Source organism: Pseudorca crassidens, chromosome 7, assembly GCF_039906515.1.
Source record: "Pseudorca crassidens isolate mPseCra1 chromosome 7, mPseCra1.hap1, whole genome shotgun sequence".
In the NCBI taxonomy this organism is placed as follows: Eukaryota; Metazoa; Chordata; class Mammalia; order Artiodactyla; family Delphinidae; genus Pseudorca; species Pseudorca crassidens.
This window is the reverse complement of record NC_090302.1, coordinates 14,253,082-14,275,450: the sequence shown is the minus strand read 5'-3', so window position 1 is coordinate 14,275,450 and position 22,369 is coordinate 14,253,082. Positions and strand designations below refer to the sequence as shown.

General features: G+C 48.0%; 1 protein-coding gene across 4 annotated transcripts in view; it reads right to left on the bottom strand.

The window, feature by feature from the left end:
- CDK5RAP2 (CDK5 regulatory subunit associated protein 2) overlaps nucleotides 1-22,369 on the bottom strand; it is a 181,974-nt gene that overhangs the window by 44,704 nt on the left and 114,901 nt on the right. For 3 of the 4 annotated variants that reach the window (XM_067743509.1, XM_067743507.1, XM_067743510.1), the window contains 3 exons: nucleotides 15,315-15,747; nucleotides 4,542-4,752; nucleotides 618-746 (listed from right to left, as the gene is read on the bottom strand). In XM_067743509.1, the coding sequence (XP_067599610.1) occupies nucleotides 618-746; nucleotides 4,542-4,752; nucleotides 15,315-15,747 (773 nt within the window). The remainder of the gene's footprint in view (nucleotides 1-617; nucleotides 747-4,541; nucleotides 4,753-15,314; nucleotides 15,748-22,369) is intronic. The other variant, XM_067743508.1, reaches the window with a different exon arrangement.

The following is a 22,369-nucleotide window of genomic DNA, read 5'->3' as shown; positions in this document are numbered from 1 at the left end:
AGGGCCGCCTTAATGGTGATTTTTTTTTTTTTAATTAAGAGGGGAAAAAAGAATCTAAGGTAAAAGAAAAACTGTTAAGCATCTGTTCGTGGTTGACTGGGATCATGAATATTGTTGTTTTTCTTTGTGCTTATTTGTGTGCCTGCGATACTTCATAATTCTAAGAAGGATACAGCTTGCCTGGGGCCTTGCCCATGTCTCTGACCCACCTGACAAACCCCCAAACCAGGTGTCAGCTCAGGCTTGCCCCTCGTCCACCCCACCCCCGGGCAGCGGGAGGCCAACCGTGCACCTAACAACAGCCAGCACTGCAGGGATGCTGAGGACGGCTGGCTGAGGGCGAGGCCCCTGAGGGCAGGCCCCGAGTCCTCTGAGGCTGAACCACCAGAGCCCAGCCCGCTGCCCGGTAGAAAAGTGTCAGACAAACGGACTATAAGCTCCGACACCCTACTATACCTTGACTCTCAAAACCCGCAGCCTCCTCAAGTGTTACATAGGAACAGTGACCACGCCCTAGGATGGCTGTTGCAGGGCTTAGTAATAATTTTTGTATAAAACACCCCAAATGGTGCCCGACACAAAGTAGCTGTTCAAGAGGCCGGGGGGGGAATTCTGACCGGTCTCGCAGCTGGCCTGCTGATCCCTGTCCCTTTCCTTGTCTCTCCAGACACACGGCGTGGCTTTGAGTCCTTCTTGCTCTCCCAGGCTGTCCTGGTCCTGGTAGGCTGCTCCCACGAGGGGCTGGGCTACAGGCATCCACGAAGAGAAAGAAAACCAGATAAAACCACAGGCCTGAAACTTAGCCAAGCAACTAAGAAGAAAACAAAGATACAACAGGGAAAATAAAAACACTGGGGAGGCAAAATGCAATTCATAAGATAAAATTAATCTATCGAGCTGCCATAACAGGACATAAAAAGCATAAATATACTGCAGCTTGTCTGAAACGGTTTAAGTCCAGGCTCTTCTAAAACCATGAGTGAGAAAATGAATTCTATAGACTCATGCCCGCTTTTCCCAAGAAGAGGGGCCTCCGGGGCCTTCCAGGCAGCTGCAGAAGTAGCCCCTGGCTGAGGCACCCCAGGGTCTCAGCAAGAAATCAAAACATTGTTAAGCACAAATGGCAAGCCCTGGGCAAGGTGCCAGGGCCCCTGTGCGGCTCAGCCACCTTTGCCGCGGTCCCCGCCCCGGGAGACAGGGAGCCCTCAGAAGGCGGAGACTGCATCTTCTTCCTCTCTCCCCCCTACACCCTGTGCGTGAGGCCAGGAACACAGCAGGCGCTCGGGGAACATTCACTGCATGAGTGAATGGGTGCCTGGATGGGTAGATGGATGGATGAAGGATGCTGGGAAAGGAAGGAGGGAGGGAAGAGCAATCCTACCAAAGCCCAACTTATCTTAAAACCTCAACTGTGGTAAACCCAAAAGAGAACCTAAGATTAAACAGAAAATACCTCTGGCTACGCGGCTCATCGTAAAAGCCATACGCACGGTATCATATACTAGGCTCCCAGAAACAGCAGAGGAAAAGTAAAGGCTCTGAAATCAGGCAGGCTGGTTCCGATCCGGGTTGGGATGTCGGCAACAGTGTGACCGTAGCCAAGTCCCTTTATCTCTGAAACTGCTGCCTCAATGATCAAACGGGAATAATTAGCGTCCCTGCCTCAGAGGACTGTCAGGAGATTCGACAAGATCACGTACGTAAAGCGGACAGCGGGGCTCAGTCAGTAACGGGCACTCATTTTATTTTACCACCACGGGCAGGCCGAGGCCCCCGGTCACCTCCCAGGCCGGAACCGCTCTGAAAACCCCCCGCTCGGACGCAATCGTCCACCCCTGTCTCCAACCCTTCCTCAGCAAACACTGCTTCTCCTGCAACCTCCCCAGGAGTGGATGCTTCTCTCCCTTGTACTATGGGCCTGGAAATGTGTGAGCACCTCTGCTCTTCAAGGACACTTCCAGACCATTCTCTCTCTTCCCTAAAAACTCCGGCTTCACAGCTCATGCTGTGAGACTATACCACTGACAACACCCGCCTTCCTGCAGACACCCACCGTCCCGATTCACGGAATCCCTCGAGATTCATGGCCACCGTGGCCCCCGACTGCCCTGCTCCTCTCCACCCCTCTATGGCAACCCCCCCCCCCCCCGCCGAGTTGCCTATTCTTGTATCCAATTTCTCTCCTCCATTCTCTCCGGAACCCACGCCAGTAGCCCTGCCCGCTCCATGGAAACAGTGCCCTTCAAGGTCCCCAAAGGACTCCCCCAACGCTAAATCCCAAGGCCAAGCCCCAGTCCCTGACTTACTTGTCTCACTAGCATATCCGACATAGCTAATCTGCTCCCCACTCGGCTTCGGGAGGCCATGCTCCCTGGGCCGCCCACCCCACTGGCTGTTCCGTCTCAGGCCCAGGCTCGGTTCCCAGACCTACCTCCTTTGTCTCCAAGCCTCAGAGCTTCAAATACCGCAACATGCTGACCTGGGCCCAGACCTCTCCTCCAACAGGCATCTCAAGAGTTCCAAACCAGACCCCTGAGGCCCTCCGAGCCTGGCTCTCCTCAATCCTTCCACCTCTGGGTATGACATCCTTCCCATGGTTCACATTAAAAGTGATCCTTTAGGACTTCCCTGGTGGCTCAGTGGTTAAGAATCCGCCTGCCAATGCGGACACAGGTTCGAGCCCTGGTCCGGGAAGATCCCACATGCCGTGGAGCAACAAAGCCCACGCGCCACAACTACTGAGCCCGCGTGCCACAGCTACTGAAGCCCACACGCCTCGAGCCTGTGCTCCGCAGCAAGAGAAGCCACCACAATGAGAAGCCCGTGCACTGCAACGAAGAGCTGCCCCTGCTCGCTGCAACTAGAGCAAGCCCACACGCAGCAACGAAGACCCAAAGCGCAGCCAAAATTAAATAAATAAATAAAATTATTTTTTTTAAAAAGTGATCCTTTAAAGCAGAGGCCTGCCTACTTTTCTTCAAAAGCCAAATAACGAATATTTGAGACTGCAAACCCCGGGGTCTCCATCACAACTACTCAACCCTGCATCACAGCGCAAAGGCCATCACAGACAACGCGCAAATGAATGCAGGGGGCTGTGCTCCCATAAAACTTTACAAAAACCCACAGCGAGCCTGGTCCACAGGACACAGTTTGCCAATCCCTGCTTTAAAGCATAAGTCAGATCACGTGACTCCGCTGCTCAAAACCCTCTGGCCGTTTCCAGCCTTACCCGGAGTAAAAGACAAAGCCCTAGACTGCCTATGAGGGCCTAGCGGGTCTACCACCACCCTGACCCCTTCTCCTCCTGGTTCCGCCCGAATATCGCCTCATCGGGGAGGCGCTCTCTACGACTCCACATACCTTAGCAAACCCGACCCCCGCTCCACGTTACCCGTGTCCTTCACCAGCTTTATCTCCCTCCACAGCACCGATCATTTCACACACGATACATCTGCTCACGGCTTACTGCCTTCCTACCCCTGTGATATACAAGCTGGACACAGACTCGGTCTCTTTTGTTCACTATCTCCCCAGTGCCTGGCACACAGGAGGACCTGATACATCCTTTCCGAATAAATACATAAAAGACCACTGTTGCCGTTCTTGTTATTGCACGCTGTTGTCATTCGCTTAGAGCAGAAGTTCAAAATCAGGAGTCAAGGGCTTCCCTGGTGGCGCAGTGGTTGAGAGTCCGCCTGCCGATGCAGGGGACACGGGTTGGTGCCCCGGTCCGGGAAGATCCCACGTGCCGCGGAGTGGCTGGGCCCGTGAGCCATGGCCGCTGAGCCTGCGCGTCTGGAGCTGGTGCTCCGCAACGGGAGAGGCCACAGCAGTGAGAGGCCCGCGTACCGCAAAAAAAAAAAAAAAAAAAATCAGGAGTCAAGAGAAGGGCTCTTGTGGATTCACGAGCGCTCTAAAGATGATGGACGGTGCTCCACGCATGAGAAGGCCCTCAGCCTCCCCCAGACTCTCAAAGGGGCAACATCTCTTAAGCACCACTGTCTCGGGCTAGAGGATCCCACTGACGTGCTCCCTCCAAGTCTAGGAGTCTCACCCTGATACTCTGTAACCCCAAGGCTCTCTACTTGGGGAGCTCCCAGGAGAGCAAAGACAGCAGATTCCAAGTGAGTAGGGAGGCAGGTCACTTCTAGAAGCCATAAGGTCAGTAGGGTTCAGAATGAGCCCCGAAGAACCCGAACAACTGCGGCCTGGCCATCCAGAGAACCCTGCAAAGAGGACTGAGGCCTCCACAGATGGAGTCCCCAGACAACTGCAAGTGAAGGGGGCAGTGACCTCACGAGGCCTGGGAGCACGACCAGTCCCCCTCTGCCCCCTCTGGAATAAAATGAAAGCAACAAATGAGCTTTCCTTACCGTGTTCCCTCGATTGTATATTTGTCAAGAGTCAAGATTAGTCACTGCAATTCATGAAATTTATACTCAAACGTATTGCAATTCCAAACAACGCGGCTGACGTTTCTGGCCGTCCTGTCACGCCGTTTGTCTTCTCGCAGAGGATACGGTTTCCTTGGTGCTTACCTTTCAGGAGCGCTTTTTCTGGTGCTGGCCTCCCCTCCATCACTGCTTCAGCCAGAATTAACTTCCGGTGGCGTTGCTTATTGTGACTTTTAAACTCCTTCAGCTCCCCCTGCTGCCGGGCCACCACCTCCTGGGGGGCAGGGAGCTGGCACACACTCCCTAGTGGCCGCGACGCTTTTATCAGGATGGGCAAGCGGGACTTCTTCACGTCCTGAAAGTACACCCAGGGAGACAATGAATACACTTCCTCTGGTCGCACCGTCAACACGCTCGCGCCAACCTTATAAAACAGGACTCAAAGTGCCTGTCCAGATAACGGCACCTCCGTTTGTCCCCCGGCCTGCAGATCTGTGTCTTGGCAGGTCCCCCCTCTGACTGACAAGTGCCAAGCTGTTCCTCCCTGACACCCTCTTAAGCCCGGCCGTGTCTCTCTGAACGTTCCAGATGCTCCCTACACGGCAGTCCTTTTCCCCACACAACCTTCTGGGAAACGTTTTCTAGCTCCTTATCTATTTCCTCACTTCCCACCCTCTCCTAAGCCTAAGTCAATCTGCCTCTCACCCCGCCAGGCCACCAGAACCACCCCTTACTAAGCTGTTCAGGGGCCACTAGGTGCCTAGTCCCATGGCTATTTCTCAGGCCCAGAGCTCCGAACCTGCCCAACCTACACATTTCTGACGGCCCACCAGCCCTCCCAAGTCAACTGAAAGCTGGGCTCCTTCATTCTATCACCCCAGGCCTGCATCCCACAGCTCCAGCACTCAGACGACCTCTGTCTCGGGGAATCAGACCACCCTCCACTTGCTGCACAGACAAAAACTGGAGCCATTTTTAAAATCCCCTGAGGGAACCTGCACAAGCCTCTTAGACAGCCTCATCCACCAGAGGGCAGACAGCAGAAGCAAGAACTACAAGAGGAAAAGGCAGAGGGCTATGTACCAGATGAAGGAACAAGATAAAACCCCAGAAAAACAACTAAATGAAGTGGAGATAGGCAACCTTCCAGAAAAAGAATTCAGAACAGTGATAGTGAAGATGATCCAGGACCTTGGAAAAAGAATGGGAGGCAAAGATGGAGAAGATGCAATAAACGTTTAACAAAGACCTAGAAGAATTAAAGAACAAACAAACAGAGATGAGCAATACAATAATTGAAATGAAAACCACACTAGAAGAAATCAATAGCAGAATAACTGAGGCAGAAGAATGAATAAGTGACCTGGAAGACAGAATGGTGGGATTCACTGCTGCGGAACAGAATAAAGAAAAAAGAATGATAAGAAATGAAGACAGCTTAAAAGACCTCTGGGACAACATTAAACGCAACAACATTCACATTATAGGGGTCCCCGAAGGAGAAGAGAGAAAGGACCCAGGAAAATACTTGAAGAGATTATAATCAAAAACTTCCCTAACATGGAAAAGGAAATAGTCACTCAAGTCCAGGAAGCACAGAGAGTCCCATACAGGATAAACCCAAGGAGAAACACATTGAGACACATAGTAACGAAACTGGCAAAAATTAAAGACAAAGAAAAATTATTGAAAGCAGCAAGGGAAAAACGACAAATAACATACAAGGGAACTCCCATAAGGTTAACAGCTGATTTCTCAGCAGAAACTCTACAAGCCAGAAGGGAGTGGCATGATATACTTAAAGTGATGAAAGGGAAGAATCTACAACCAAGATTACTCTACCCGGCAAGGATCTCATTCAGATTTGATGGAGAAATCAAAAGCTTTACAGACAAGCAAAAGCTAAGAGAATTCAGCACCGCCAAACCAGCTCTACAACAAATGCTAAAGAAACTTCTCGAAGTGGGAAACACAAGAGAAGAAAAGGACCTACAAAAACAAACTCCAAACAATTAAGAAAAGGGTCACAGGAACATACATATTGATAATTACCTTGAACGTGAATGGATTAAATGTTCCAACCAAAAGACACAGGCTTGCTGAATGGATACAAAATCAAGATCCATCTATATGCTGTCTACAAGAGACCCACTTCAGACCTAGGGACACATACAGACTGAAAGTGAGGGGATGGAAAAAGATATTCCATGCCAATAGAAATCAAAAGAAAGCTGGAGTAGCAATACTCATATCAGATAAAATAGACTTTAAAATAAAGAATGTTACAAGAGACAAGGAAGGACACTACATAATGATCAAAGGATCAATCCAAGAAGAAGATATAACAATTATAAATATATATGCAACCAACATAGGAGCACCTCAATACATAAGGCAACTGCTAACAGCTATAAAAGAGGAAATCGACAGTAACACAGTAATAGTGGGGGACTTTAACACCTCATTTACACCAATGGACAGATCATCCAAAATGAAAATAAATAAGGAAACACAAGCTTTAAATGACACAATAGACCAGATAGATTTAATTGATATTTATAGGACATTCCATCCAGAAACAGCAGATTACACTTTCTTCTCAAGTGCGCATGGAACATTCTCCAGGATAGATCACATCTTGGGTCACAAATCAAGCCACAGCAAATTTAAGAAAACTGAAGTCATATTGAGCATCTTTTCTGATCACAACGCTATGAGATTAGAAATGAATTACAGGGAAAAAAACGTAAAACACACAAACACATGGAGGCTAAATAATAGGTTACTAAATAACCAAGAGATCACTGAATAAATCAAAGAAGAAATCAAAAAATACCTAGAGACAAATGACAATGAAAACACGATGATCCAAAACCTATGGGATGCAGCAAAAGCAGTTCTAAGACGGAAGTTTATAGCTATACAAGCCTACCTCAAGAAACAAGAAAAATCTCAAATAAACAATCTAACCTTACACCTAAAGGAACTAGAGAAAGAAGAACAAACAAAACCCAAAGTTAGCAGAAGGAAAGAAATCATAAAGATCAGAGCAGAAATAAATGAAATAGAAACAAAGAAAACAATAGCAAGGATCAAGAAAACTAAAAGCTGGTTCTTTGAGAAGATAAACAAAATTGATAAACCATTAGCCAGACTCATCAAGAAAAAGAGGGAGAGGACTCAAATCAATAAAATTAGAAATGAAAAAGGAGAAGTTACAACAGACACTGCAGAAATACAAAGCATCCTAAGAGACTACTGTAACAAGCCAACTCTATGCCAATAAAATGGACAACCTGGAAGAAACGGACAAATTCTTAGAAAGGTATAACCTTCCAAGACTGAACCAGGAAGAAATAGAAAATATGAACAGACCAATCACAAGTAATGAAATTGAAACTGTAATTAAAAATCTTCCAACAAACAAAAGTCCAGGATCAGATGGCTTCACAGGTGAATTCTATCAAACATTTAGAGAAGAGCTAACACCCATCCTTCTCAAACTCTTCCAAAAAACTGCAGAGGGAGGAACACTCCCAAACTCATTCTATGAGGCCACCATCACCCTGATACCAAAACCAGACAAAGATACTACAAAAAAAGAAAATTACAGACCAATATCACTGATGAATACAGATGCAAAAATCCTCAACAAAATACTAGCAAACAGAATCCAACAACACATTAAAAGGATCATACACCATGATCAAGTGGGATTTATCCCAGGGATGCAAGGATTCTTCAATATACATAAATCAATCAATGTGATAAACCATATTAACAAATTGAAGGAGAAAAACCATATGATCATCTCCATAGATGAAGAAAAAGCTTTTGACAAAATTCAACACCCATTTACGATAGAAACTCTCCAGAAAGTGGGCATAGAGGGAACCTACCTCAACCGAATAAAGGCCATATACGACAAACCCACAGCAAACATCATTCTCAATGGTGAAAAACTGAAAGCATTTCCTCTAAGATCAGGAACAAGACAAGGATGTCCACCCTCACCACTATTATTCAACATAGTTTTGGACATCCTAGCCACGGCAATCAGAGAAGAAAAAGAAATAAAAGGAATACAAGTTGGAAAAGAAGAAGTAAAACTGTCACTGTTTGCAGATGACATGATACTATACATAGAGAATCCTAAAGATGCCACCAGAAAACTACTAGAACTAATCAATGAATTTGGTAAAGTTGCAGGATACAAAATTAATGCACAGAAATCTCATGCATTCCTATACACTAATGATGAAAAATGTGAAAGAGAAATTAAGGAAACACTCCCATTTACCACTGCAACAAAAAGAATAAAATACCTAGGAATAAACCTACCTAGGGAGACAAAAGACCTGTATGCAGAAAACTATGAGACACTGATGAAAGAAATTAAAGATGATACCAACTGATGGAGAGATATACCATGTTCTTGGATTGGAAGAATCAATATTTTGAAAATGACTATACTACCCAAAGCAATCTACAGATTCAATGCAATCCCTATCAAACTACCAATGGCATTTTTTATGGAACTAGAACAAAAAATCTTAAAATTTGTTTGGAGACACAAAAGACCCCGAATAGTCAAAACAGTCTTAAGGGAAAAAAACAGAGCTGGAGGAATCAGACTCCCTGACTTCAGACTATACTACAAAGCTACAGTACTCAAGACAATACAGTACTGGCATAAAAACAGAAACATAGGTCAAAGGAACAAGATAGAAAGCCCAGAGATAAGCCCACGCACCTATGGTCAACTAATCTATGACAAAGGAGGCAAGGATATGCAACGGAGAAAAGACAGTCTCTTCAATAAGTGGGTGCTGGGAAAACTGGACAGCTACATGTAAAAGAATGAAATTAGAACACTCCCTAACACCATACACAAAAATAAACTTGAAATGGATTAGAGACCTAAACGTAAGACCGGATACTATAAAACTCTTAGAGGAAAACATAGGAAGAACACTCTTTGACATAATTCACAGCAAGATCTTTTTTGATCCACCTCCTAGAGCAATGGAAATAAAAACTAAAATAAACAAATGGACCTAATGAAACTTAAAAGCTTTTGCACAGCAAAGGAAACCATAAACAAGACGAAAAGACAGCCCTCAGAATGGGAGAAAATATTTGCAAACGAAATCAACGGACAAAGGATTAATCTCCAAAATATATAAACAGCTCATGCAGCTCAATATTAAAAAAACAAACAACCCAATCCAAAAATGGGCAGAACACCTAAATAGCCATTTCTCCAAAGAAGACATACAGATGGCCAAGAAGCACATGAAAAGCTGCTCAACATCACTAATTATTAGAGAAATGCAAATCAAAACTACAATGAGGTATCACCTCACACCAGTCAGAATGGCCATCATCAGAAAATCTACAAACAACAAATGCTGGAGAGGGTGTGGAGAAAAGGGAACCCTCTTGCACTGTTGGTGGGAATGTAAATTGTTACAGCCACTATGGAGAACAGTATGGAGGTTCCTTAAAAAACTAAAAATTGAATTACCATATGACCCAGCAATCCCACTACTGGGCATATACACAGAGAAAACCATAATTCAAAAAGACACATGCACCCCAATGTTCATTGCAGCACTATTTACAATGGCGAGGTCATGGAAGCAACCTAAATACCCAACGACAGACGAATGGATAAAGAAGATGTGGTACCTATACACAATGGAATATTACTCAGCCATAAAAAGGAACGAAATTGGGTTATTTGTAGAGACATGGATGGATCTAGAGACTGCCATACAGAGTGAAGTAAGTCAGCAAGAGAAAAACAAGTATCATATGTCAGCACATATATGTGGAACCTAGAAAAACGGTACAGATGAACCGGTTTGCAGGACAGAAATTGAGACACAGACGTAGAGAACCAATGTATGGACACCAAGGGGGGAAAGCAGTGGGGGTGATGGGGGTGGGGGGATGATAAGAAATAAAATAAAATAAAATAAAATTCCCTTTATGCACCTCGCCCAATTGCATCACTCACCAGGTTCCACTAACTCCAACTCCCAGTGTCTATGAATTCTTCTGTCACTTCTCATCCTCCGCGGCCACCCCCCAACTCCAAGATGCTGTAAGCTATCATCCAGGACACAGAAACAGCCTCCTGAGGTGTCTCCCCACACTCATTCTTGCCCTTTCTAACCCACGTGCCATACTGCACCAAAACAGGCAAGACACCCCCGCTCCTGCTTAAAACTATTTTAATTGTTCCCCAGTTCTCGTATGGCCAAGGTCACAGTCTTTACCACAGCCCACATGTTGTGCACTATTACAGCCTGAGTTACTGCCCCTCCCCACCCCCCCAACCTGCAGCCACAGAGACCTCCTATCAGTTCCTCAGAATGCTTTGTTCCTTCCTCCTCAGGACCTTGGCATATGCTATCTCCTCTGCCTAGAATACTTTTTCTTGCCCACCCCCACCTCTCCCACTAATCCCAACACATCCATTAGGACTCAGATCAAATGTGCCTTCCTCAGGAGAACGGGCCTTGATTTCCCTGTTATATACTCACTGCCCCCTCAGAATTCTCCTCAGAAAAAGGTTAGGACCATAATAATTAAATGCCTATGCAATTACTTGTTCTTTGTCTATCTTCTGCACCAGCCTATAAGCTTTAGAATTCATGGATTCTGCATTTCTTATTCATACTCTATCCACAGCTTTGAGCACAAGAACTAGTAATATAGTAGGTGCTCAACATCTATTTGTGGAATGAACAAACAAATAATAACTTAAGAGGCCTAGGACTTCCCTGGTGGCGCAGTGGTTAAGAATCCGCCTGCCAGTGCAGGGGACACAGGTTCGATCCCTGGTCCGGGAAGATCCCACATGCTGTGGAGCAACTGAGCCCGTGCGCCACAACTACTGAGCCTGAGCTCTAGAGCCTGCAAGCCACAACTACTGAGCCCACGTGCCACAACTACCGAAGTCCGCGTGCCTAGAGCCTGTGCTCTGCAACAAGAGAAGCCACCGCAATGAGAAGCCCGCGCACTGCAATGAAGAGTAGCACCCCCTCGCTGCAACTAGAGAAAGCTTGCGTGCAGCAACAAAGACCCAACGCAGCCATAAATAAATAAATAAACAAACACAAATAACTCAGTTAAAAGATGGGCAAAGGATCTGAAAGACATTTCTATACATATGGTCAATAAGCACAAGAAAAGATGTTCAAATCATTCATCATCAGGGAAATGCAAATCAAATCATAATGAAATACCACCGCTCCCTACCCATTAGGATGGCTATAATCGAAAAGATAATCACAGTTGCTGGTGAGGACGCGGCGGAATTGGAGCGCTCACATGCTGGTGGAAACTTCTGTAAACTAGCTGCAGCCACTTTAGAAAAGAGTCTGGCAGTTCCTCAAACCGTTAGACAGAATTACTACATGACCTAGCAATTCCACTCCTAGATCTATACCCCGGAGAAGTAAAAACACAGGTACACACAAAAACTTGTACATGAATGTTCACAGCAACATTATTCATAATATCCGAAAGGTAGCAACTGCCCAAATGTCCATCAACTAATGAATGGATAAATAACATGTGGTATCCACACAACGGACTATCACTGGGCCATAAAAAGAAATGAACGACGGATACCTGCTACAGCACGAACGAACCTTGAAAACGTTATGCTAAGTGGAAGAAGCCAGTCACCAAAGATCACAGACTACGTGATTCCATTTATATGAAATATCCAGGGCAGGCAAATCTATAAAGACAGAAAAAAGCTTAGTGGCCGCCTTCAGCTAGGGGTGCGCAGCTGGGGGAAATAGTAAGTGACTGCTAATGGGCTCGGGGCTTCTGCCTGGGATAAGGTTATGTTCTAAAATTGATTGTTGTCGATAATGGTTGGGACCCTGGAAAGGAGGAAATCAGCAAAGCCTCTCAAGAAGCAAAGAAGAAGAAGGAGCCCTTGTTGCACGTTCTAGGATGTCAAATGCTTTCAAGCATGTACTCCCGTAATCCTCGGGTGAACTATGCATTCCCAGAGCTCAGAGGATTACAGAAGTTATTATACCTATTTTCTCCAGATGAAGAACTGAGACGTCAAACAACCAGCCCAGTATCATACAATAAGAAGGCTGGAGAGCTGAGCCTCAGGCTAGCTCTTCAACCTCTACTGCCCAGTTAAGAAAAGTGAGAGCCTTTCTGCCCTGAAATTCCACGCAAGAGGAGAGAACAGGTTCAAGGACAAGAACAGTCTGCGGTGGTGTCAGGGACCACTCGGGAGGAGGTGGACGCCTCATCAAAAAGGGCTGGAAAATAAGTCACTTGCTTGGTCCTCAGACTCCACCAATCTCTATTCTTGGATCCAAATCTGTGTGTCATATGGCAGCAGAGAAGATAGCTGCAAGTGCACAAATGCCAAAGCCAATTTCAGGCTGGAAGGCTGCCGTCAGTCACCCTAACGCCGCTTCCAAAATAACACCACACAAAATGCTACCTTATGGACGCCGAACAGAATCCCACCTACCACCTTATTAAAGATGGCATCCTGGAACTTCTCACTTGGGGACGGAAGGGGGACAGGAATGCACATACCCTGAGCTCCTACCACGGACACGGCCCGAGGCACTCGCCACACACTGCCTCACCGAGCCAGCACGCCAGCCCCGGGTGCCAGGTCACAATGATCCCCTTGGAGCCACTGAAAGTCAGGTGACTGACCCAAGGACTCAGAGCAGGTGAGCGGCGAGGCCCAATGCAATCACAGGTGTATCTGTACAGCCCAGCATCTCGCCTCTGTAACTCAACCAGAAGTATGTCCCGTCTCCCTGTTTCGCCCCTGGGCTGCAAAGATGTTCTTTTTAACAGGATGCCACAGTTCTAGCCTAAGCTCAAGGATTACTGATTCCCTGACTAACCAAAGACCACAGAGAAGACCATTAAATTTTCTTCTACGTTGCATAGACCGGAGGCCAAACTGGTGGTAAGACAGCTCCTCCCTTCCTGAGAAAGGTGGGGTTACAATATCCCTGTCTGCCTCTAAAACCAGACTCCACTTTACGCCCCTGCTACTCCTCTCAATGGCTGAGTCACTCTGGACAATTTTCTGAGCCTTTCAGAGCTTATATTTCTTCACATGCAAAATGTAGGTAATACCCACCTAACTAATATGCTTGGTGAGAAGATTAACTGTGATGATACATGAATAGAATATCTAGCACAATCCTGGCATATATAGCAGATGCTAAAAAAAATAAACACAGTAGCCTTCCTTTTGAAGATACCAGCAGGAAGATAATTCCAAATGGAAAATGTTTTTCAATATATTTGGGGAAATTAAGTTCATTTGATTATCCAATTTTCCTGAATATAGGATGCCATCTCCCTCATAGATAGCAGGGGGAAAAAAACACATGCACACACACAACATCTAGTTTTCCTAATACACAGGTACAAACTAAACTAGCTGGGGCAGATGAGAGCATCTCTATTCTAGCCAAATTGCACAAATCTGCATCTCGAGTACTGTTGATATAATGGTAGTGTCTTTTTTTTTTTTTTTTTTTTTGGTCTCTACTGATATCTTTAGAAAACCCTTTTCTAGAAATTACAGTTTTGGTGCATAATTTAAAACAATCAAAAGCAATTTTGCTAATGATATATCTAACTCTCTTTGGTATGCACAAAAGCGGTAATTTACTGGTCAGAAAATAAACTTAATTCTCCATTCTGATGCTATGAAGCAGTGTGCACAGCTGATTTCTCAGAGACAAAACACCCATCAGAAACAAGGAGACCAGTCGCTGGAGCCCTGCCACAAACACGACCTCTCTCCTTCTCTCCCAAGCCGCTCCCATCTCCCGGCTATGGGGCCCCTCAATCCCAACCCCTCCTCCCCAGGAGGGTTTTAGTAAAAGGTCCGACCAAACATCGCCAGGAGCGTCTGGTTTTTCACAGTCTGGCATATTTGATGGTATCTGAGGAGAAGCATCTGGAGAGAGGATCCTGACTGAAGCAAAACGCAGGCACTCACCCACCAAAGCCAGACCCTACCACTCGGGCCAGCACAGGCTAGACAGGAGCCTGACCCAGGGAAAGGGCACGGCTGTGCAGTCAGGCCCCTCACAGCTGGCTGACCATGGGCACTCGGGACCTGGCTTCCTCACCTTCGCCGGGTGTTGTAAGGATAAGAGAATGGAGACAAAGCCCACAGAACGGTGCCTCTAAGACACAAAGTCCATACAAAATAAAACCTAGGTTCTCGTCCCTACCCCTAAAGTCAGGTCATTCCAGTTTTCCTGCAACTGGCAAAAGTAAAGGTCCATCAACAGGGGAAAATTATGTAAACTTACATAATGGGCCCCGAGCCCATTAGCAGTCACTTACTATTTCCCCCAGCTGCGCACCCCTAGCTGAAGGCGGCCACTAAGCTTTTTTCTGTCTTTATAGATTTGCCTGCCCTGGATATTTCATATAAATGGAATCACGTAGTCTGTGATCTTTGGTGACTGGCTTCTTCCACTTAGCATAACGTTTTCAAGGTTCGTTCCCCACAGTGGAATTTTAGCAGCCGTTACAAGGAAAGATGTTCCTGATACATAACATGGAACAGTAAGCCACAGACAGATGTACACACATGACTCTGCTTTTATAATGAAAACACACGGATATCATGAGTTATAGATAAATAAGAGAGGGCTGGGATGGGGGAGGAGACAGGGAGGGAGGAAATGCTGGTAACACTTTGGGGAAGTTCAGGATGGACACACACCTCCAGGTAGAGGCCAAGATTAAGTACAGGCAGAGAGAGACACCAGACCTTATACAAATTTTTAAAAAGCAGTGGGATCGGCGGTGATTTTTAAGAAGTTTTTGGTCTATATTTAGTAAGTAACTAAGTAAGTAATATGTGGGGACACTTACTTTTTCGGTCCCCCTGGGGAAGGAGAGGGCAGCGGCCTGCCGCCCCGGCATCCTGCACAAGCTCTCCGGCTGAGGCTCGGCGCCGAATACGGCGTCTGTTGGCTTCTCTTCCCAAGGCTCTGTCGTGCCCTCGTGTCCGAATCTGACCGTGTCGCCCTCCACAGCCATGGTCTGCACGGAGGCATCTTTCTGCTCCACCCTGGACGCCTCTGCCGCCTTTGCTAGCTGGGCTCCCGGAGGCCACTCGAGTTCATCACGTGGCTTGGAAGACAAGTTGGCCTGGATGAAATGCCCGAGTTCACCTCTTAGCTGAACGGCCATCTGCCCAAGTGTCTTCTCCGTTTTACCGTCAAGGTGTTCTCCCGAAGCTTCCTGCTCCCTCAAGCTTATCTGTTCCAGAAGCAGTTCTCGGAGCACTTTCAGAAGGTCTGGCCTGTTTTTCCAAAAGGGAAGGAAGTGGGAGGACTCAGCTTTCTGCTATGGCCTTGTCACCGACCCACTTTCCTAAGTTTTCCCCATCGATTCTGGCCCAGATTCTGCTGAATTTAAACACAGTGAGCACTTGCCACGTGCCAGGACCCATGCCAACTATGCTATCCAGGTCACCTCAGAACAACCACACCAGGTAGGTACCACATGTCTCCTTCATGGAGGAGAAGGAGAGAACTGATTTGACGCAGGTGCACAGCAAGTGAGGGGGGCACACAGCTACCTGGACACAGCCTGGGCTTCGGAAGAGCAAACAGAGTCATGAGGTATGCATGACGATTGCAAGGTCCGCCCACTCCCCTGGGCCCATCCCTACATCCAGGGGCAAGTATGGCTTTGGATGAATCTAGCCAACCTGGCAGATCCATGAGCCACCTGGTCCATCAGGGTGCACAGTCGGTGCTCAGCAAAGGTATCGAATGAAGGGATGCTGGGAACTGCTCTGGATAAAAAGAGCAGTGGCTTTGAAATCAGACAAAATGGCTTCAGATTCTAACTCTGTGATTCTTGGAAAGCAAGGTGAGTTTTCCTCCACAGGACGCTGTGAGGATTAAACGAGAGCATGTATGGGTAGCAGATGCTTCTCACGCCCCTTTGCCACATGGCCTGGGCCTCCCTGGGATTTCAGCTGCAACTGCGTTGACAGCTCTTGTAGACAGTCCCTCCGCCAGCGCCCACGGCATCTCTCTGCTGCCTTGGGCCCTTTCCCAGAGCTCTCTGAGCCGGCCAGCAGGGCAGCGGGCAAGCGCGGACCCATTTATAGCTCCAGGGGAAACCCTAACCAGTGGAGGAAGAGAGCTGTTGGGTGAATGTCCCAGTCTCCCGTCCTCCAGAGGGCCAGCACTGACGCAGGGTCTACACCGTCCCTCAGAGGGTGGCTGGCAGGGCGGAGGCCCAGCTGCCCACAGTCGCAACCAGATCATAAGGCAGCCTTCCTGGCTTTGCCTCCATCCCTACCTTAGTCTCCCTCATCCCTCCTTCCTTCTGCCTGGAGTCACATCCCAAATAAACCACTTGTACCCAAGTGGTTACCTCAGGCTCTGCTTTCCCAGGAACTCAAACTAAGCCAACATGTAGAAGACTCTGGAGCGGTTCCAGAAGAATCCCTCGTGAGTGTGTGTCTTGGGCCAGACACTATAGTGGGCGCTGGGGCTGCAGAAGAGCCTGCGGGCCCTGGTGTTAGAGGCAGTTGTGTAAACAAGTCACTACTCCACAGGCTAAAAAGAGAAACACAGGCACCGTGGAAGTCTGGGAAGCTACGGGCAAGCATCCCAGGGTGTCCAGACTGGGGGTGGCAGGAAGAACGCCAAAAAAGGGCCTCTAGAGTTGACGAGAGGTTAGCTGGGGGAAGGGAAATGGAACCTTCTAAGCATGGAAAACAATATGAACGGAGTCAAGACACACTGTGGAGAGCAGGGAGGTGAGGCTGGAAGGTGAGGCAGGGAGACCTCAGCCATGTTAAGGAAGGGAGAGCCACTGGGAGGCTCTGTGTGACGGAGTGCATGGCCACACACGTGCCGTGTGTAGAGAATGAATGGAGAGATTTCCCGTCAGGACAGTGGTGAGAGTACACTCAAGAGCCCCTGCCATCTGCTCTAAACATACGTAAATGACAGCAAAACAGACAAGACAAAAAAATGGTCAAGGTGCACTACAGGACTCAGAATCAAATAAGATGTACCCAAAGGTCAGAAACAGAGGAGGAGACCCACTGCCATGATAAAGAGGGCATCCGCAGAAAGCGGAAATTTAACTCCCATGGTTGGAAGAAGACCCACGCAAATTTCATGCCCCTAAAGTAAGACCTAGAGAGACAAGTCAAGGCAACTTCAAAAGCACCGCACAGGGAGGAGCAAGGGTGGCGGGCGCAGCGGGGCTCCTGACACAAACCACTGCTGCAAACAAAATCCACTGTTATGAAAGACAGCAATCGGACAGAGGAGAGAGTTCACACTCGAGGAAATAAAAACAATAAAGCAATCTGAAGAAGACTTAAAATAAGTACGTGTCAATCATCTAAAAAATAAAGGAGAAAAAGAGACTCATAAAAATGAGAGGAAGTTATAAAACTGAGACAGAAAATTATAAAAAAGAAGACTGGAGCGGGGGCAAGCACTGAGGGAGGGCCAGCTGGAAAGCTGTTGCCATCTTCTGGGAAAAAGAAGATGTGGTCGGGGCGGGGGCGGGGAGTCAGGAGAGAGACGGGGAGAGAAGAGGCCCTCATCAGTGCTAGATCCTTCTCCTCTCTGCAGTTTCTCTTGCCTGCATTACTTCAAAAAACCTTGTCAGAGACCGGAACGACGGACTGCCCTAACATACCTTGGCCTCCCCTTCCTCTGTATCTTTGTTCCCACCGGAAGTGACAGGTGCCCTCGTGTTGTCTTCCCACTGAGCCCTCTAAGAGCAGGGATGAAGCCTTAACTCTTACCTGGATTCCTAACGTCCAGCTCTGGGGCAGAATCGATTTAAGTCAACTTAAACAGCTACAGCACACTGAAACAGGGGAAAAACTCAAAGTATGAAAAACAAAATTAAAACGTGTGGTACACGTTTCACTTCTAATATGGGATCATCTAAACTACACAAACCATCTTAAAATTTAGTAAACCCAGAGTTCAAAACAATATTTCTGGTATTTCAAGCATGTTAAACTAAATTTTCCTTTCCTCTCCTTCCCTTAATACAGATTGAAAATAGTAACAGTTGCTACTGAGCTAGCCAAAGGAGGACCATTACTCACCACCAAACAACACACAATAAAATCCAGGAAAAAAGACTTACAAATGGGTAGTAAAAGGTGGTGAAAGAGGCCATTATAGGGCTTCCCCGGTGGCGCAGTGGTTGAGAGTCCGCCTGCCGATGCAGGGGACACGGGTTCGTGCCCCGGTCCAGGAAGATCCCACATGCCGCAGAGCGGCTGGGCCCGTGAGCCATGGCCGCTGAGCCTGCGCTCCACAACGGGAGAGGCCACAGCAGTGAGAGGCCCGCGTACCGCAAAAAAAAAAAAAAAAAAAAAAAAAAAAAAGAGGCCATTATAATATACTAAAGTGGCAGAGCTGCTAACATTTCAAGTGTTACTCTGCTAGAAATCTGAACAGCAGATTCATTAAGCTATCGCCATAATCAGGACCTTTTTAATGGTTCAGTCCGAGGGTCCTGTCAGAGGCCCAAACGTTGTTTATATAACCTGAGCATCTTTGCCACATAGAAGGCATAAGGGGAAAGGAACTGACATTTACTAAGCACTTAACGGTGTGCCAGGTCCCTTAAATACACTAAATAGCTTTAGTCCTCACAGTAAGACCGAGATGGGGGCTGTTACTGACCCCATTTCACAGATGAAGAACACAGGCTCGTGAAGATTCAAGATCTTCCAGCAAAGTGGCGGAGCGAAGACTGCAGACGCAGACCTTTCTGACTCCAAAGAAGCACTGCATTCTTTCTAGTTTTCTAAACTTAAACCTCCTGCTATGATGCTGAGCTTCTAATAGTCTGCACATTCATTCAAATATTCATTGAGCTTCTCCCACTTGTCACGTAAGGCGGTGGAACTGCATGGTGAAAAAGAATCATGGCGCTGACGTTTCATTGAGGAGACAGACATCCACACAGACACGGGTAGCTGAATAAGACAGTGCAAGGCAAGGAGAAGTACAAGGAAGGAGGGACGAGAAGGAGGGGAGGAGGGCGGCAGTCCTGAGACAAAGTGTAGAAGCAGGGATTCTTGTTAGACAAAGTGGTCAGGAAAGGCCTCTCCACAGAGCTGAGACACCACCACATCCCGGGAAAAGTGTGTGCCAGGTAGCGGGAACTGCTGCTGCAAAGGCTCTGAGGTGAGAACAAGCTTGGATGACGGAGGAACAGAAAGGTGAGTGTGAACAAGAGAGGTAGCTGATAGAGACACAGAAACAGGCAGAGGCCAGGCCAAGGAGCTCTGATCTTACTCTAAAGGTAACGGAAAGCCAGTGGAAAGCTTTAAGCACAGAAGAAACATAATCTCATCTAAGTTTTTGAAAGCTGGCTCTGGCTCCTCTGTGGAGAATGGCTACAGAGAGGCAAAAACGGAAGCAGGGAGACAATCTAGAAGGCTGTGCTTTTGGAGTCCAGGCACGAGATGTGACAGCTTGGACTAAGCTGGACTAACAGGGAAGCCGTAGAGACGTGAGTGGGTGGATTAGGGATACATTTTCCAGGTGGAACAACAGGACTTACTGATAGTTATGAGGATTGTGGAAGCTACACTTCCGGCCACAGCAGTGCTATTAAGTGACTCGTGGAAGAACAGCAGAGAAGCACATTAGAACAGGGGTTGGGTTTTAAACCAATTAGAGGGACTTCCCTGGTGGCGCAGTGGTTAAGAATCCGCCTGTCAACGCAGGCAACACAGGTTTGATCCTTGGTCCAGGAAGATCCCACATGCCGCGGAGCAACTAAGCCTGTGCGCCACAACTACTGAGCCTGCGCTCTAGAGCCCACGAACCACAACTACTGAGCCCGCGTGCCTAGAGCCCTGCTCCACAACAAGAGAAGCCACCACAATGAGAAGCCCGCACACCATGACGAAGAGTAGCCCAACTAGAGGAAGCCCTCGTGCAGCAACGAAGACCCAATGCAGCGAAAAATAAAGAAATCAATACATTTGTTTAAATTAAAAATTAAAAAAATAAAAGAAAATAAACCGATTAGAGTTGAAAGCGCCTGTCAGACACACAGGAGGAGACAGCAAGTAGGCAGCTGACCGTGTGATCTGAAGGGGGGAGTCTGGGCCGTGGGTATGAATTTGGAAGTCACACAGCATACTCTGCAGCCGCGGAGAAAGGAGGTACAGAGAGAGAAAGGGAGCTAGAACGGAGCTCCGGGACACTCCAACATCCAGCGTCCAGCATCCAGCAGAGGAAGAGGAGCCAGCACAGGAGACTGAGGAGGAGAGGCCAGTGAGGGAGAAGGAAAATAGAGAGGGGAGCTGTGAACAGAGGCCGGAGAGCGTGACCACCGCTGCGGGAGAGCGGACACTGGCCACTGGATTCACAACTTGCAAACTGGAGTTGACCTTGATAAGTGAAGCAAAGGGTATGGAAGCACTTGGACTGAGATGAAGAGGCCTAGGTAACCCCTCACCTGTCCCATCCAACCCTGCTTTCAGACCTGGGCTTGGTCAGCTACTCGTGCTACAGGCGTCCTCGGGAGGGGTCACACTTTGTATTGATCGTCACTCGTTTCAAAATGGGCGCTCAGCACCGCCCAGCAGCTTCTCTTCTCCCCTCCCCAGCTGACGACCTTGCCCTGCTCAGGGGAGGGGAGCACGGAGGAAGCAACCGCGAGTGCCCATCCGGAGGGACCTGCATGTGCCCAGGCTCTGAAACGAGATGAAAGGGGTCTCGTTCCAGGGACTGCAAGGACTGTGCTCCAGGGCAAAGCCCAGAAAGCAAGCCGGGGACGGTGTGAGCAGAGCCGAAGGAGGGGGTCGCCAGATCACACGGGGCCCGGCAGACTGCGCTAAGGATTCTCTGGTCCCAAGAAAAATGGAGCGTCTCCGAGCGGTCCTAAGTAGAGGAGTGACTTCACTGCATTTTAAGTAACCGCTCTGGATACAGTACGGAAAACAGCCTGGAAGGGGGACGGATGGCTGCAGGGGACTAGTTAGAAGGCAACTGCAGGGATGCCGGAGAAGTGTGACGGAAGCGAGGAGTGGAGAGGAGGAGACAGGGATGGGAGGAGCGCATCTGGGAGGTGAAGGGTCAGGACTTGGGTTTGGGAGGTGAAGGAAAGGGGAGGATCGAGGAGGACCCGGGTTTCTGTCTGAAGCCCACAGACCCAGTCCCTCCGTAACACAGGATCTGCCTGCAAGCACTCGCCGTGTCCTCTCCCCGCAGACCGCACACCCGAGTCTCCCTGGGTCTTTCTCCGCTAACTTCTTCAGACCCCTCGCCAGCTCCACGCTCTGGTGGTCCCTTACCTGTCCCTTCACCATGCCCAGAAGAGCAGACCCAGGTTTTTCAGGAGAGTTAGCTTCTCTGCTTCTACTAGGTATGGCTCAAGAATGCAATACTAGCCTTGAAAAAAAAAATCCCAAGGGCTCCCCCTTTAGACTTTTTCCAATGTCACACCTAAGTTTAGCTACAAAGACTGAAACACTTAGGTAATAAATCCTAAACCATGTCCTCTAGGGAATGGGGCAAACGAACCACAAGCACGTGAAGGCAGGGTTGGGAACCACACACATGGTGAAGACCATGGGAGAGCAGGGCCAGCCAGCCCGTCCTCCACGAGCTGACCCTTCACTCCAGCCCCAGTGGACGAGTGCTCGGCTTGGTCAAGTGCAAGACAGCTAATCAGGCTAAGCTGCTTCCTTATTCCATCCCAGTGGATGGCTAAGTTGAATCAGATTTACTCCTGGGGCCCAGCTACTCTGCTAGCCCGTTAGGCCCCAGCGTGGACGGCTAGAGGGTGGCAGAGCTCAGAGGCCTAAGTCTCAGGCCTAAGCCTATCGCGCTCCACACCAGGGTATCAGACATGGGCTCCGTGATGAACACAGAGGCCTGAATCACGGGCTGGCTGACGTATCT